The sequence below is a fragment of the Macrosteles quadrilineatus genome, unplaced genomic scaffold (assembly GCF_028750875.1).
Source record: "Macrosteles quadrilineatus isolate MER2022 unplaced genomic scaffold, UCM_ALF_1.0 Scaffold_1__1_contigs__length_201487025, whole genome shotgun sequence".
NCBI lineage: Eukaryota > Metazoa > Arthropoda > Insecta > Hemiptera > Cicadellidae > Macrosteles > Macrosteles quadrilineatus.
Genome location: NW_026542594.1, coordinates 160,193,115 through 160,210,769, shown reverse-complemented (window position 1 = coordinate 160,210,769; position 17,655 = coordinate 160,193,115). Strand labels below are relative to the sequence as shown.

General features: G+C 37.0%; 2 protein-coding genes across 7 annotated transcripts in view; one reads left to right on the top strand and one right to left on the bottom strand.

The window, feature by feature from the left end:
• The window catches only part of LOC128988419 (KAT8 regulatory NSL complex subunit 1), a 67,229-nt gene extending 56,917 nt beyond the window's left edge, over nt 1-10,312 (bottom strand). For 2 of the 3 annotated variants that reach the window (XM_054409687.1, XM_054409702.1), the window contains exons 1-2: nt 9,958-10,096; nt 7,715-9,728 (exon numbers count right to left, since the gene is read on the bottom strand). In XM_054409687.1, coding sequence (XP_054265662.1) covers nt 7,715-9,081 — 1,367 coding nt within the window. In that variant the 5' untranslated portion in view covers nt 9,082-9,728; nt 9,958-10,096. Of the gene's footprint in view, nt 1-7,714; nt 9,729-9,957; nt 10,097-10,235 lie in introns of those variants that run through there. The other variant, XM_054409695.1, reaches the window with a different exon arrangement.
• Nucleotides 10,313-17,267: 6,955 nt separating this feature from the next.
• LOC128988401 (kinectin) overlaps nt 17,268-17,655 on the top strand; it is a 41,430-nt gene continuing 41,042 nt past the window's right edge. For 3 of the 4 annotated variants that reach the window (XM_054409677.1, XM_054409662.1, XM_054409670.1), the window contains exon 1: nt 17,269-17,427. The gene's annotated coding sequence lies outside the window, so the exon portion shown is untranslated. Of the gene's footprint in view, nt 17,428-17,655 lie in introns of all 4 variants that reach the window. The other variant, XM_054409658.1, reaches the window with a different exon arrangement.

Sequence of the window (17,655 nt, the reverse complement as noted above, 5' to 3'; positions counted from 1 at the left end):
TACACTTCTCAATTGACTATTACCCTCTCTACTGTAGGCTACTCATAATCAGTGTGCGTCTGTGCGAATTGGCTGCAAATCTCACTTCAATGCTTTTATCGTAAAAATTGCATAATTGCTGTTTTATTGTAAAATTATCGGATAGCCATCGTACGGAATGCATATCGTATAGGCCTATGATGGAATAAAAACATATTTGGTCACACAACATTTGTTTACAAGAGGATTTTTCACATTAAAACTGCTAGAAACTTTGTCTTTATGTGTGTTAACTAGCTGATCTGAATTGTACACGGTTTTAACTGACTACTGAATTCCCGTACGTAGGCCGGGTAAACACCTCGTATATATTACATAGTTTTATTATTTTCTTGCATTTTTAGGGCTACTTATATAATAAAAATCATAAACATATTTAACTTAAATATTTAAATTAAATCTGATTGGATCTCTGATACATTGTTTTAATCACAAGCGCTTTCGGAAACTATGTTTCCATCTTCAGGCTGTGTTCAAACTGGTACAAAAAGTAAATATTTACAATAGGCTTATGAAATTTTAATTTACAAAAAAAACTTCTTTTAGATTTACTTTTACCTTCCGCAAAGATTTGTGGTGGCTGAGGGATTAGGACAGTCGGGTGGTGTCCCAGCCCCTAAATTAGCCCTCGCTTGGCTGCTCTGGGTTTTGACCACGAGTCACCCACTAGGCTCAATGCATAGTTGGTAGAATTTTTGTATATCACCATAAAGTGTAGCTATTAAATAGGCTAAAGTAATTTTTGTAACCTGCGTCAAATAACAAGAACATTGAGCCAAACACGAAATAATTGCGATGATATTAAGTATACACTTGGTTTTAAAATAATTGAGCGGAGCGAGCGAAGCTCTTTGAGATCGGACCTTTTGCAAACTATGTAGGCTAATCAATTAACTCAATAACGGCTGAACATATTGAATCCAAACTTACCAGGGGTATTTCGACAAAAATGTTACTAAACAAACAAAATGTCAATTTGATAATACCTGTAGGCCTACACTTTTAGACTGACATAAGATTTGCAATGTTTAACATTAGTCTTATGGGTTGCCATGATGGTTATGAGATAACAACGTATATGTAAACAAAGAATCGTAGCGTATGCTACTTGACATTGTGTACCCACGGGCACCACAGCTTGCACATGCGCAGATGGCCTAGGTACAGTTCCTGGGGTAACTGCTTGTGATTACAAAAGACAGTAGGTACAAAAGAAAAGGGCAGTCCGATGAATGCCTTTAAGAATTGATTAATAATGCATTACACAGATTCACATTACTAATTACTGTCGGCCTTATACTTTTAAGCAAATGATTTCTTTTAGTGGTTCTTATTTCTATTAGTTTTGTAGCAAATATTGCTTTATAACAGCAAAAGAAAATCTTTACTATTTACTATTACAGTAAATAACTAAGTTTGTATAGAAGTCCACTTTTAACTAAGGTGTGTAAATAATTGGCTAGTTACGATTAAGATACGTGGGCATACTAGCCTAGAGTGCTAGGCCTGTACAGAAGTTCAGTAGGCTAGCTAAAACTATTTGAGTAAATATTTAACTAAGCTTGTATTGAAGTCTATTTTTAGCCTAAATGAATAAATAGTCGTCTGTAAAGAAATACAGTTACGATTAGAAAAGTAGGCCATTAATTAATTAGCCTAGACTGCTTGGCCTATACGGGAATACAGTTATCACTAAGCGTCATATGATAATCGATATTCCTCCTTTTTCCCGTAATAAGATTAATTATTGCAGCCAACAGAACTAGCATGTTGGCATTTTGATGTCAGGTTGGATATTTACTACAATCCAACAGGTTTTACATAAACACAACAACTCAACTACTTCCTTTTAAACCTATGTTCTCGAAGGCAATTTCCACTAAATCTGGTCTGTGCGATTGGTACATCGCAGCCAAGCTGCATACTGGTACTGTATATCAGGCTGTGGTCGACCTAGGAAAGTCAGAATTTTCCCTCGGCTTGACTTATATAGCATTAGGAGTTATAACCATCGAGGGCTTGTTGATCGATCCATTTTCTATAGAGAGAGTCAAAAGCATAAATAAGAGCAGCAAAGAGATTGAAAGACTCCAGAAAATTGCTTAAATAACTGTAGGCTTGAATAATGAGGTTTGAATTGATCAATAAAATTCACTTTTGTTTTTATGTTGTAATCCATAATATATTTGGAAACAACAAATTGTATTTTTAAAGAAGGTTATTTGTTTACATCGATGCTTGCTTACTCTGCTCAATTGGCGGACCTGAGGCCGCATGCCTATTAGATAGTTTTCAAAACAAGGTATATATTTAATGTTACTGTATTTACAAACTATTTACACTACTGTTTACAATTTCTAACAATTAAGTACAGTATTTACAATTATGTTCAGAGAATGTCGTCCAAATTCACGCAAGAGCTGAATGTAATAGGTACCTAATAATTGTGATATTATTAAGTACAGGCCGACACTTTGTTTGAGAACAGTTTATATGTATAGACCTAGCTCATTTTAAATGGTTAATAATATTATATGATTAGTAGTGCACATGTTGCTCAAATATATCTTGATCTGAAAACTATATATTATTCTAGGCCTAAAACAAAGTGTAGACCTATAGCCTACTTGTTAAAATAGCAAATATTTTGTAACACATTCAGCTCATGTGAATCTGGAGAACATAAAGTAAATAGTTTTTGAACAGATTTGTGACTAGATTTGTAAAGATGATCAAATAATTGTGTTTTACTTTCAATGACATCTTTACAACGTCTATTAGCTGTTATGTCGCACATGTCGTGTATACATCTATCAACATAACATATAAATACAATGTCTGCGTCTGAATGTGCATTTGACATTTTAACGCAGACATCTAATAGACGTAGATAACTTATATATACGTACACTTGGTATACTTGATCTAGACGTCAAATCGACATCATGTGCTGTCTGGGTATTTGGATTCACATAATTATCTCCGGCGTGATAACATTCTCAGAACATAATTGTAAATAGTAAAGGCTAGTTAGTGAACAGTAGTGTAAATAGTTTGTAAATACAGCAACCTTAAATATATACCTTGTTCTAAAAACTGTCTTTTATTTTAAAACCAAATGTATACAGTACTTAATATCATCGCAATTATTTCGTGTTTGGGCTCAATGTTCTTGTTATTAGATGCAGGTTACAAAAATGACGTTATTTAATACACTTTATGGTGATATACAAAAGTTTTACCAACTATGCATTGAGCCTAGTGGGCGACTCATGGTCAAAACCCAGAGCAGCCGAGCGAGGGCTAATTTAGGGGCTGGGACACCACCCGACCGTCCTTATCCCTCAGCCGCCACGAATCTTTGCAGAAGGTATGGCGGATTTTTGTTTTTATTTATCCCCTATGCATTTATTCTGTATGATAGGCCTAACACAAATATACCGTTGTAGGCCTACAACCTACACGAATACTTAAAAGCAAAACATTCAGGTCTAACTTCATATTACAAGAAATAATTTATAAAATAGGTAGGCCTACTCAAGTCAATAAAAAATAAAAAAACTTATGACGCCAAAACACCAAAACTAACCAAACACAACGGGAAATAAGAAACAACAGAAGACGCCAGTAATAAGAGTCTGCGGCATGACAATGTCGTCAGCTGATGCGTTATTTTCATAGAGTTCTAAGTTTTCCCAAAGGTGTCTAAATAGTTGAAATGCACATCAATGGACAGATTATTTATTTCTGAACCAAATAAGTAAACTAAGATAAATTTATTTAATTTTTATGCAAAATCGCCTGATTGCGGGTTTAAAAGGTCTGCAATTTCTTTTGGGCCTTTTATTAAGTTATTTGAATTGATTTCTGGATTACGTTTAGGCTAAATTAAAATTAAAATCCTGCTTGCTGTTGCCAGTTTAGTTCTTGACAAGATCTTTTAAAGCAGCTATAGTTTTGTTATTTGCACAACTAGGCTAATTCTTTTAAATTATAAACTTTATTTTAGCACACTGTACAACCTTTTTAAAAATTTGTTTAAGATTTAACATATTGGATAAAGTTTATATCATTTGATAATTTGCTTAACTTATGAAAATCCCTCTTTTTCCTACTAACTATTATAGCCTAATGCCTTTTGTTAGCCAGCTTTTTATTTGCTATCTCCTTGCTCTTTACCAAGGGAAATGCCAATTCAAAATGATAGTTAGGCTACCGTACATGAATATACCAAGAAAATGTATATTACCGCGCATCCTTATTCCGAACGGCTTAAAAATTATTCTTACAATAAGTAAAGTTAGTTTCTGCATCTTAATTATGGTAGGTGGTCTAGACAACTTATTAAAGTAATTAAAAAACCCTGTTTGAATCTTAATAGGCCTATTATTTAACCGTTCTTAATAACGAATTAGCAGGTATTAAAGCCTAAGGAACTCGACCGTTTTCTTAAGGAAACAGACAACAATTTGAAGAAATTCGCCAAAACTGTGGACAGTGTGACCAATCAAGGCTCACTGAATCTAGTAGGCTAATCAATGAATCAATTTGTCTACGGGCCGGTGAAATGTTAACAAATGCATTACTCTTCAGTTAGTTTTGATAAATCAGATGCTTATTATTTGAGACGAAAGCTGGCACGTTTGGTATTTGGTATGTTCAAATACTACCTACCCTACTCATGCATCAAACCTTAGGGTCCAACTTGGGGTGTACAGGGGTAAAAGGGATCAGAAAATCATATAATTCAACTTTAGGCCTCTATAACATCTGAGTGAATAGCCTACTTCAATAACTGTCAAATTTTAATCAAGTATTAATAAGCTCTTTCTTCATTCATAGGCCTAGTATTTTTTTTGATTATTAAAATAAATTCTAACATACAAAAAAAAAACACAAACAAAAAATCTGTCCTTGATTCCAATTGACCCACACACTTGGGGTAATTGGGATCACAGTCCTACTACCCATATAATGCAATGTAATCAGATATGGGGCTACTCATTGGGATATTTACAACATTTGATAAGCTTTCTGGAACAATTAAAATTTTTATTTTATCTTAAATAGTTTTTGAATTATGAACTTTTTTGTACGGTCTGTCGGGACCTCCTAAATTTGAATTTTTTATTAAGAGAGTGTAAATACCTAACTAAAATAAAATAAAAATAAAATAGGCCTACTCGCACTTATACATAGGAACCTTTAGCTTTTAAGTGGTTTCCACATAAAAATGAACGTTTTTCAGTCTTTTTTTGGCTAATTGATATTTTTAGGCATCAGGGTGTCTACTACATTCTGGATAAAAAATTCATGGACAATTCCCGTACATTTAAGGACCTTTGTCGGTGTGATTACAGAATAATATTTCTGATTTGTCAAACTGTATTAATCTTGTTCTTCGTAGTTGTTCCAGAGAGAAAAGTAAATAATAATAGACAAGAATTAAATTTCAAAATAGAAAATTATTGAAAGTAAACAAACATATAGGCCCTACTTTAGGTACAGCTTTTATAGTGTAACAGAAAATGCAATCATTGTCTCCTGCAATAGCGACAAAATCCTAAATATCTCCATCGGTCACAGAAACATCATAACATAGCTTATCCGATCCAGGCGGATTAATTTGGCATTATTCGCCCTGGCACAACGTTAGGTTCTCAACTACTTTTGAAAAAAAAATCTTTAATGCATAATGAATATATTGTACAGTAACTCGGTTCTAGGTACAAAATCGGTATGGTAAGCGGCTACCAGTAAGCACAGAGTAAGATTATTGTCTTTTCATCTAAGTTAATATCGACACATAGCAATCATTACTTTATCTTAGGCTCAATTACATTTTCTTAGTATATTTTACAGCACTTTCAAAGAATCAAAATACCCAGGCCTAGACCTAACTATTTAGGAGGGCCTATATTAACTGAGTAACAAACAATGAGGTTATAATATCAGCAAAGTCACTATCATCATTCTAGTTCATAAGATTTATATTGCTTAAAGCATACAACTCAATAAATAAATATGGGAAATAACAAAATTGAAACCTAACTGCCAACAATGTACAAAGATACAGAAAATGCTATGACGTCATTTGAAACCAAATAGGCCTACGTAGTGATAAAAATTTAATGCAAACAACGATGCTTTTGGTTTTGTCAATTGAAAGATAAAATATCCATAAAAAAGGGTTTAACTTAGTTATGTTTAAGATTACTTACATGTTTTATATGAAACCATAAACAGTTTTATGGCACTAGGCAATGGCCAGCGGCAAATTGAAGAACAAGTAAGAAGTGAAATTTAACAGCCATTATAAAACTATTATTTCCATGATAAAATATGTTTGGGATCTAATAATGATTACCCTAGTAATAAATAAATGTTGTAAGGGAATAAAAGTGATACAACTTTTATGAGCTAAACTACTACTGAGTCAACAGTTCTTGGAAGTACTTGATTTGACACTTGATTGTCGTGATAAAATATTAATGGGTTTGAGAATGCTAATGGGGTTTTTATTGCATATTTGTTTTTTATTGGGGTTTTTATTACCCTAGTAATAAATTATGAAAATGTAAACAAACATCTGATAAACCTTTTATGTGCTCCTAACCAACTAGCGATCGATAAAATTATGGCCCATTAAAAATTTAAGGACATAGTCTGGCATTTAAGGACAATTCCCGTACATTTCATGGCCAAAAAATTAAGTACAATTCCCGGTTTTCCCGGATTTCCCGGTTGGTAGACACCCTGGGCATTGATTTAGGCGTTGAATCATGGTGATTCCAACTGCCCCAACACCCGTGATCCCAATTACCCCATAATGCAATATTCATCCGGGGTAAAAGGGATCACAGCTAAACGTTTTTTCTTAAGTCCTAGAGCAATTTGGTTTCCAAATTTAGATTCTCTGTAAAAAGTTCATAAAAACTCCATTTCTCATTAAACTTTTAAAAAAACTGGTAGTAATCTAGCCCTTAGAGTGCCAGGCGCGAAATAAAAGTAACGCTCAAAAAATGCCGAGCGCGATCTGGCGATTTTTAGGTTAAAATTTCGTAAAAATCGAATTTTCAATAGGCCTATTTCGACCAACGAAAATCGATGTATCGCATCTAGTAACTTTCGACTCAATGTTAATATATGGGTTAAAAGAATCCGAGTAGGTATCCATTCGGTTGTTATGACAACTGTTCGATCATTACGAAACGTCCGGTCAGCCGGACGTTGGCACTTTTGGCTTGTTCTAAAAACGTCCGGTCGGCCGGACGTCGGCACTTTTGGCTCGTTTTAAAAACGTCCGGTTCCCCGGACGTTGGCACTCAAAGGGTTAAAACAAAAAGAAAAATTACGGATCAATTCGATAAAAAAGTTGATTTACAGGCCAAATTTCAAAAATTCATAAAAAATATTACTGATAGGCTAATTTTTTTTACGTTTCAAACAATTATATATATAGAAAGAGAAAGTTTTAAGCTTTCTAAAATCGCAATTGGTTTAAATTTTTTTTTCTACAAAATTTTATTTTTAAATCCCCTGATCCCAATTACCCCGAGATCCCAATTACCCCTGTACACCCTAAGTTAGGCTTGAAAAGTTAGGCTAGTTTAAAAAAAGGAAAATTTCATGCATCTACTTTAGGCCTACAATTTAATAAATTAATATAACTTACATTGACAAGCTCTGTTGCTGAAGATTACTGAAGCACTGCATTTCATCACAACTTTCCCCTCCAGAACTGCTTGCAGTGACATCGGAATCCATGCTAATTTCAGTGACTTTCAGTTGGTAACAGAGCTCTCCAGCTTTATTCTTCATCTCTTCATACACCTCACTGTCAAGCTTTGGCAAAACTGATCCAGAGAGTGGTTGGCTTTGTCTGCTCATAATATTGACTGGCGAGTTATCAGAATGACCTGATCCAAAATATTTAGATGGGACATGATTTTGTGATGCTGCAAGGGTCTGCTGTTGGGAGGAATGTTCCAATCTCCTGGTCAAAGATGACAAATTAAAATTGTTAATTTCAATTCCTTTTTCCTTATCTGCCTTTCCTGATGTCAAAGCGGAGTATAAGTTTGATGTCTTATCGGCATTCAACACGTCATTTAAATGGTGTAGCGTTGAAGTAATTTCCTCGCTTACATGTTTACCCATTGCTCTCATTTGTAGCTTGTAAAGCCTCCTTTTAATCCAATCACATTTTCTGTGAATTGTAAATTGTCTATCCACGGTTTCCTTCCCCTTAACTTTTATTGTTGTGTCTTTATTGACAGCAGGCAATCCATTCTCACCAAGGTTTTCTTCTTCACACATGTTAATCATATCAACATCATTAAAAAATTCTCTTTCAAAATTAGATAGACCTCCAGCAATATCGGGTCCATCATTTATATGCAGACTGGGTTCTAGGGTTTCTTCAATATCACTAGTTTTGGATTCCATATTTTTTATAACCTGCATTATCTCATCTACATTATGACCTATGTCACCTGCAGCTCCCAAATCACCCTGTGGTGAAGTATTATTTCCTATTGTCTTGAACAAGTCCATTTTTAAATAATTACACGGTTCAATGTTGGAACCTGACTTTTGCAAACCCATTTTATCTACATCAGCTTCATTGGAACAACTACTATTCATCATAAACCCACCAATCTGAAGCAACGAGTAATCAGATTCTTTAACAACAGCCTGATCACATTCTTCAGAAGGCTTAGTCAAACTAGGCCTAGGTCTTGATTTACCTTTACATAGTTGATCTTGAGGAATTGAATCGGACACTGACTTAAGATCTGAAATGTTTTCAGAATCCCCGTTCATTACCACAGTAGTATTTGAGTCTAAAAAAGTCAAACGCTTCAAACATTTGATGTTGGTGTTAATACCTTCAGTATTTTCATCAAATGGAACCAATGAAACAGGAGATGACAAAGAATCAGATTTCAGAGAAAACCCTTGGGGTTGGCTTGTTTCTGTAAGAGCTGGTGCCATGACAACCGCAATGGGCTGCCTCACCGAGGCATATCTCAGGCCCATTCATTCATGTACTTATTGAATTAAGTAATACAAGTTAGGCCTATAAGTTAATGTAGAAATTTAACTTAATGTCCGCAAGAATGCTTAACTTATATGTAAATTTTAAGTCCATGAAAAATCCTCAAACGCCTAAGATAGGGCTAACTTAGGTTAGTGATACGTTTAACCCAAAGAGACTAATAAACATCAGTCAGGCAGAATTTGACCATTTTTTTAGGCTAACTCAAAGCGGCAGGTTACTCTTATTTTACTCAACGGAGTCATTGCGGTAACGGTTTGCCAATCGAATATTTTAATCTTGACCTGCTAGGACTAGGTTATCTATCTATATCTACATTTACCATGAATTGGAACCAAACTCATTATCAATTGCCATCTTCTTGGGGTTTCCACTGACTCTTTTAGGTAAGTTAAATTGCTTAACTTATCTCAGCCATTTTAATTCCCACAAATAACTAAGTTAGGCTATTCCTCTTGAAGTTAGGCCTATTTAGTAGAACACTTAACCACTTGTGATGCACACAACTAACCGCACTCGACACTATCACTTCCGAAGGTATCCACTGAATGATGTCTCGTTTAGATCATCCTAGTAGGCCTAGGCTAATCCAAGGCGCCAAGCAGACCAGAGCTTCAATATGCTTGTTCTGAAACAAAATACAACACGACTTTAAAATTTTAACTGCCTCAGTTCTATTCTTACAAAGTCATAGACAATAGGAGAAATAATACTATTCCAACAAAGTATAAAACATACTGCTTAGAAATCCACGTGACGAAACAATAGAGCTAGCCCACCCCTGTCACCGAGCTGAGCATTGCATCATCGAACTTTAGCTAAGAACATTTATTGATCAGGGGATTCTCAATCCTTACCTAGACGAAACCAGAGTAGAGTAATGATGGAAAAACTAAATGGATCGACAAAATATAAAAACAACTCAAGTTAACATCCTAAAATTAATTCCAAAACTGCGATTTACATCACATCCGACGGCATTAGGCTTAGCCCGAAGACAAAATCAGATTTCGATTAGTCAAAGTAAATACTAAATTAAGTTCAACAAACTATAATTCTGTTACATTGGAATAATTCAAGGTAATGACTACATTTTTCGATTTATTTTCACATTTCATTATTATTAATAACATACCTAAAACTGCATATAGGCTTTTTCAAGGTATTTTGAACTAAACTAAAATCAGAATTTTACTTGACTCAAACTGAAATTATCGTCAATGCTACTATGCATCTAGCGACTGCGCGCCTTCAAGCGGAAATGGCATAAGAATGGACGAGCTCCCTTGAAAATTTATATTACCAGATAAATTTCTAAACTAAACATACAAATATTGTATTCAAAAGTAAGTTATGGATACAAAAAAAATTTTCCTGAGATTTGAGGATTACAATTTTCTAAAACAAAGTGTTCCATAAGTCAAATATGTAATCTTCCATGAAATGTTTGGGGAGATTTCCGCTGAAAGGAACAGCCATGCTCCCCGGGAAATCGACGAATTTCAAAATGTAATGACCGGCTTTGAGGAATAGGCACAGTAGGCCTAATTGAAATTTTAAGGGCAGTTTGACATGTAATGTATGTAATACATTCATTTTAAAGTTCCTTTATGAATAACACAGTGGAGAAGGATTTGAACACAATGCCTAGCAGTTTATTACCGACTGAATTTCGAAAATATTTGTTTGAATGGTATACATTCAAGTTCTTTAGCAGATAAATTAAAAGCTGTTTGAAAGAACTTGGCAATATTTCTAGTGCTAATCTATCTTCTATCCATCTACCTTCTCTAAGTATCTACAGTGTATAATCAAAACAATATCAAGTATTTTGTTACCTTGTAATATGCTTGTACATTTGGCTTCAAGACACACATAGACATAGACACATTTAACACACATAAATAACTGCACTGTACAGTAGTACACATTTATTAATACAGCGTCACGTTGCCTGCACACGTTTTGCCTGGCCGGTAGCGATTGATATGGATATTTAGCTTTTTATTAGATCTTTTTTTTTCAATTTAACTAAAAAAATGACCATGATTTTAAATTGTTTGCCAAATTCGATAAAGATATTTAAATAACTTTAGAGATATAAATGGCGAGCAGGGAGTTGAGTGAATCGGCAAAAAACTCATCAATTGAGTAAAAAGCCATGTCCTTTAGCCGGATTTTATTGGCCGGTTCAATGTGTACCTAGAAGTGCTACAAGCGGGTAATAATGTGTGTCTTTAGTAAAATATTAATAGCTTTAGTATAAAATAAATAAATTTTCCAAGTTTGATCAATTATCTATATCTTTCTATCCATCTATCTACTGTATTAATAGGCAAGCATGTTTCTTTACAACCTTTTTTCTCAGCTTGTGTGCATCACTGAGAAAATCTATACGTACTGTTAGAAAGGTTTTTCTCCTGTAAATGTGCAGAATCCCTTTATAAATTAAAATAGGCTAAAAAAACAAACAGAAAACAAGTATTTGAAATTTTAAAAAATAACATTGGCCTTATGGGTTGCCATGCTGGTGACGGAATAACAACAAAATATAAACAGAATACCCTCGCCACAGCAAACCTGCAGACTAAGTGAATTTCCATTTTCCTGGCTGGATTTCTACTAAAATATTCCCTAATAATTGTCAGATTTATTTCCTATTTAATTTACATTAATTTCAGTGAGTACCTAGGTTTCCTGCTACAGGGAAGACATTAAGATGTTTTTTTTTATTGCAATGTCGATAGCTTAGTACATAAAATAAACAAAATTTCCAAATTTGGTTTAAATATATCCATTAACAAGCAATTTAAAACAGTTTATTTATTCTCCATAAGAATAACATGGGAATTTTAAATTTACAATATTTTAAATTATCTCCGTAACCTTTGGGCATACAACAGATTTTTTGGAATGATTTTATTTATTTATTTTAGCAGTTAAGTATTTAATGTATGAGACAAAGCCTATTGTACATTTTGTATTGAATGGCGAATAAAGTTTTTGAATCTTTTGAATCTTTTGAACAACGCTTCAATATACAAAGTTCCATTTGTTAACCCTCAAACAATAAAATGCTATTTAATTTTCAAGCCATTTTGTAGAGCTTACAAAAACAATACATATATTCAATACAATTAATAATATCATATCTATCTATCTATCTATCTATATATTAATAGGCAAGCATGTTTCTTTAAAACCTTTTTTCTCAGCTCGTGTGCATCGCAGGGAAAATCTACGCATACTGTTGGAAAGATATTTTTCTGTAGATGTGCAGAATGCCTTTATAAATTAAAATAGGCTAACAAATAAGCACAGAAAACGAATTTGAAAACTTCAAAAAATTAACATGGACCATATGGGTTGCCATGATGGTGACGAAATAACAACAAAATGTAAACAGAAAATCAAAACAAAGGGAAGAAATTCCATTCACATGTTTTATTTACAGTGTGGGGATAAAATAGAGAAGTCTGTACATTAATTATTATTGGTCGAGTTTCGACCACAGGACGACCTCTAGTCTATATATTAATAGGCAAGCATGTTTCTTTAAAACCTTTTTTCTCAGCTCGTGTGCATCGTAGGGAAAATCTACGCATACCGTTGGAAAGCTATTTTCCTGTAGGTGTGCAGAATCCCTTTATAAATTTAAATAGGCTCAAAGATAAGCACAAAAAATGAGTTTAAAAATTTGAAAAAATTAACATGGATCTTATGCGTTGCTATGCTGGTTACGAAATAACAACGAAATATAAACAGAAAATCAAAACAAATGGAGGAAACTCCAATCACATGTTTTATTTACAGTGTGGGGTGAAAATAGATAAGTGAGTACATTACATATTTTTGGTCGAGTTTCGACCACTGGACGACCTCTCGTCTATATATTAATAGGCAAGCACGTTTCTTTAAAACCTTTTTTCTCAGCTCGTGTGCATCGTAGGGAAAATCTATGCATACCGTTAGAAAGATATTTTCCTGTGGAAGTGCAGAATCCCTTTAAAAATTAAAATAGGCTCAAATATAAGCACAAAAAATGGATTTGAAGTTAAAAAAAAATTAACATGGGCTTTATGGGTTGCCATGTTGGCAACAAAATAACAACAAAATATAAACAGAAAATCAAAACAAATGGAAGAAATTACAATCACATGTTTTATTTACAGCGTGGGGTGAAAATAGAGAAGCCTGTACCTTTACATTCCATCCCCATGTTAAAGTTGTCACCAGTTTTTTTAAAAATTAAATTCGTCGTAGTTTATGTGAGCCACCAACAGATTGCGCTGATCTAAAATGACTAATTTCTGTCGGATACACAATGTTTTTACCAAGTAAAAGTTATGGAATGACTTATTATGAGCTATAGCAACTGTTATGACCCATCAACTTTGTCAGCAACAATTAAAAAATAAGGTAGAAAATAGAATTTAAGACACACATTCGGTGACTGGCTCACACAACTATGTGTTTAAAAAAAATTGCGACAGCTGGTCCATATAGATGGGATGTCTACTTCATTATCCATAATAGTCAATACAAGATTACATGTTTTTGGTCGAGTTTTCGACCACTAGTTATTAATTAATATTAATATGTATTGAAAAGGATAGCGATTTTGCCTTTGGGGACCTCAAAACGAAACATTTTAATCGGTCCCGGGTATAAACGTTCACTGTATTGTAAATTAGCTCAAAATTCACTCACTTTCCAAGTAAGAGCTCAAATTTGTTTGATTCATATCTTGGGAAGTATTTAAGAGCTTCATATTTTTTATTATTTTTGTCTATATTATTTGGGGACCAATAACAGTAGTATTCATTGAAAATTATTGATTTATTAAGGTAAAATGCTTTATTAGTGTCCCCCTCTTTATAAATGGTACATATAATTTGGTGAGTCTGTGGCTCAGTGGTAGTGTCGGGCCCAAGGCAGCGATGTTGTGGGTTCGGATCCTGGATCCTGGCCACTCTGCTGCAAACATTTATCAGTACAGTTCACCTTGCCTTGTACTGTACCAGATCACCCCTTAAGTGCAACCCCCTATTGCTGTAAAAATTATGGTTCAAAAGTTATTGAAACTTATGTTATTTTCCCAAACCCATTTAAAAAGGAAAAATTGATATTTTGAAAAAAAAAAACCGATTCCGATTGAAATTCTTCTGTTATGGTCCTTATAATTCTAAACAAAACAGTGCATCCCTACATTCCTGTTAAAATTACTGTTCAAAAGTTAATGAGATTTTTGTGATTTTACCTGTTAAATATCATAGTTACTCTCATCGCTACCCATGAAAAAGGTTGTTGACAAGCTAATGGGAGAAAGTATGTGTCAGATTGCTGATACCGTTTATTTTGTTTAATGAGGTTGGCAGCCTTGCATTTGCCCGCCCAGACTGCCCGTGCATGGAAGTATCCAGCAAAGCATCTTACACTTCCATTTTATTCCATGATATCCTTATCCTAACACATATGTTTCTATGTTCAATCGTAGGGTATATACAGTCTTGATCCTATGGGTCCGTAGTCCTCCTACCAGGCAGTGTCTCCGGGCTCGTGTTCAGGGTTTGGCAGAGGTTGGATCAGTCCTTGCGTACGTCCTTACTTGCCCGGTGGTCTACGACACTCCTATAAGATATCTACGTGATCCCGCAGTCTAGATCCTTGGTACCTTCACCCCGGAATCCTCGGTACCCTAGCTGCTGCTCTCCACTGGAGACGGTTCTGGCGTCATTTGCTCAGAAGTTAGCACTCTCTAGGCAGTCTACTCGGTCTGCAGTCTAACGTAAACTCTGGTGGCGGAGAACTATAAAGTCCAGCAACGACTAAGGAGATACCCGCGGGCTCAACACACCCATGCTAGGTTTTCGGGGGTGTCGGACGGTGCTGGTGGCTCAACACGCCCATCCGTTGATACCCGTGGCTCAACACACCCATCAGGTGTTCCGCGGGCTGAGCACTCCCATGCGAGGATGATGGGGGCTCAACACGCCCGTCCAACGGTACTGGTGACTCAACACACCCGTCCAGCGGTTCCCGTGGCTCAACTCGTCCATCAGGTAACCCGCGGGCTTAACACGCGGGCTCAACACGCCCATGCGGGAGGTACCGGGGGCTCAACACGCCCGTCCGACGGTGCCGGAAGCTCATCACGCCCATCCAGTTGTACCCGTGGCTCAACACGCCCACCATAACCCGCTGGCTCAACACGCCGGTCCAATGGTACTGGTGGCTCAACACGCCGGTCCAACGGTACTGGTGGCTCAACACGCCGGCCCAACGGTACTGGTGGCTCAACACACCCGTCCAGCGGTTCCCGTGGCTGAACACGCCCATGCGGGAGGTACCGGGGGCTCAACACGCCCATCCAGTGGTACCCGTGGCTCAACACGCCCATGCGGGGATGCCGGGGCTCAATACGCCTGTCCAACGGTACTGGCGGCTCAACACGCCCGTCTCCCGTGGCTCAACAGGCCTATCAGGTAACCCGCGGTCTCAACACGCCCATTCGGGAGGTGCCGGGGTCTCAACATGCCCGTCCGACGGTGCCGGGGGCTCAACACGCCGGCCCAACGGTACTGGTGGCTCAACACACCCGTCCAGCGGTTCCCGTGGCTGAACACCCCCATGCGGGAGGTACCGGGGGCTCAACACGCCCATCCAGTGGTACCCGTGGCTCAAACACGCCCATGCGGGGATGCCGGGGCTCAACACGCCCGTCCAACGGTACTGGCGGCTCAATACGCCCGTCCAGCTGTTTCCGTGGCACAACACGCCCACCAGGTAACCCGCGGGCTCAACACGCCGATCCAGCGGTACTGGTGGCTCAAAACGCCCGTCCAGCGGTTCCCGTGGCTGAACACGTGACACGCCCATGCGGGAGGTACCGGGGGCTCATCACGCCCATCCAGTGGTACCCGTGGCTCTACACGCCCATGCGGGGATGTCGGGGCTCAACACGCCCGTCCAACGGTACTGGCGGCTCAACACGCCCGTCTCCCGTGGCTCAACAGGCCCATCAGGCACCCGCGGTCTCAACACGCCCATTCGGGAGGTGCTGGGGTCTCAACATGCCCGTCCGACGGTGCCGGGGGCTCAACACGCCAGTCCAGCGGTACCCGTGGCTTAACACGCCCATCATGGGTAACCCGTGGGCTCTACATGCCAATGCGGGAGGTGCCGGTGGCTCAACACGCCTGGTAGACGGCGCCGGCGGCTCAACACGCCCGTCTGGCTGTACCCGCGGGCTGTATTATTTACTATTGTTATATTTTTATCTATTAGATTGTAGCATTAAAAAGGCCAACTTGCGATGTTTCGAAATTGACTTCGGGCTTTGTTTTGTGTATTTTCGAATTTTAAAGGTGATTAATAGTTAAATTATGAACAGAGGGTACACCTACCCAAATTAACATCACTGCCCAGAGCCATACACCTACCTTAATCTGGCTAAATAATTAGAGCTATTTTTATTTAAATAGTTAATTGCGAAAATCAATTCAGTGAAATAGAAATTCGCTTAGTTGGCAGGTTTGCTGTGGTGGGGGTATTTTTTTCTTCCCTAAATCCCTGCATAATAAATTCCGTACTGCCTGTTCTGTAGCACGGCACGGCCAACTTTAACTCCGCCGTGGTCTTCGAAGTGGCAACGTCGCAATTAAGTGGTGTTGTAACAGCTTTTTTGTTTGGAAGCAGCAAATGGTATTTGTGTGTATTTACGAAAGATTGGTTACTGGACTATTACAATATTGACTCCGCTTAAAATGTACAGATATAGATTTTTAATTCATATTGTTCCGATTTTCAATTCTGTATGTTTTATTTTCAATAGTTTAATAAATTTATGTTAATAAATTTAAATCAATAAAGTGCGAATTAATGAGCTGATGTCACCTGTCTGCCATGTTATCTTATGGGACGTCTGTCACTAAACAACACTATTTGCGACATTGCCAGTTCTACCAGCCGCGGCCTGTAAAAAGGTGACCGTGTCTGTAGGCTTCTCTTTCGTTTCGTTTCGTTCCAGATTTGACTTTAGTTCACTTCACTCCAGTCAGTTCAGTTCTGATTCTGAGGTTCGAGGTTGTTCGTTCGCCCATCGTCGTCGTCGTCGTCGTCGTCCGGTCGTCGTCGTCACTAAAGTCAAAGTCAAGCGAGCCGAAGCCGTCAAAACCAAAACCAACCAACACCATTCATTGACCATTCCATCCATCGTATACGTGGCGGTGTCTACGTTTTGCTGGTATAATAATTTAGGAATTCGGCTTCTCTTTATTAATCAATTATTTATGATTGGTAACAGTTTTTTGAGAGTGTATGTTTAGGTAAGTTGATATGCTTATAGTTTTGCTTTTTAGAAATAAGTCTATTACAGAATTTAACAAAATAAGATTGAATTGTTTGCTTTCTGTAGGCTAGGTTTGCTTAATTGTTTATTTGGATTGAACATTTTCCAATAAGCCAAGTCATATAGGCAAGATCCTACTGGTTTACTGAACGAACTATTACTTTTATTCAACAACAGTTTTTACATATTAGGGCCCAGCAAAATA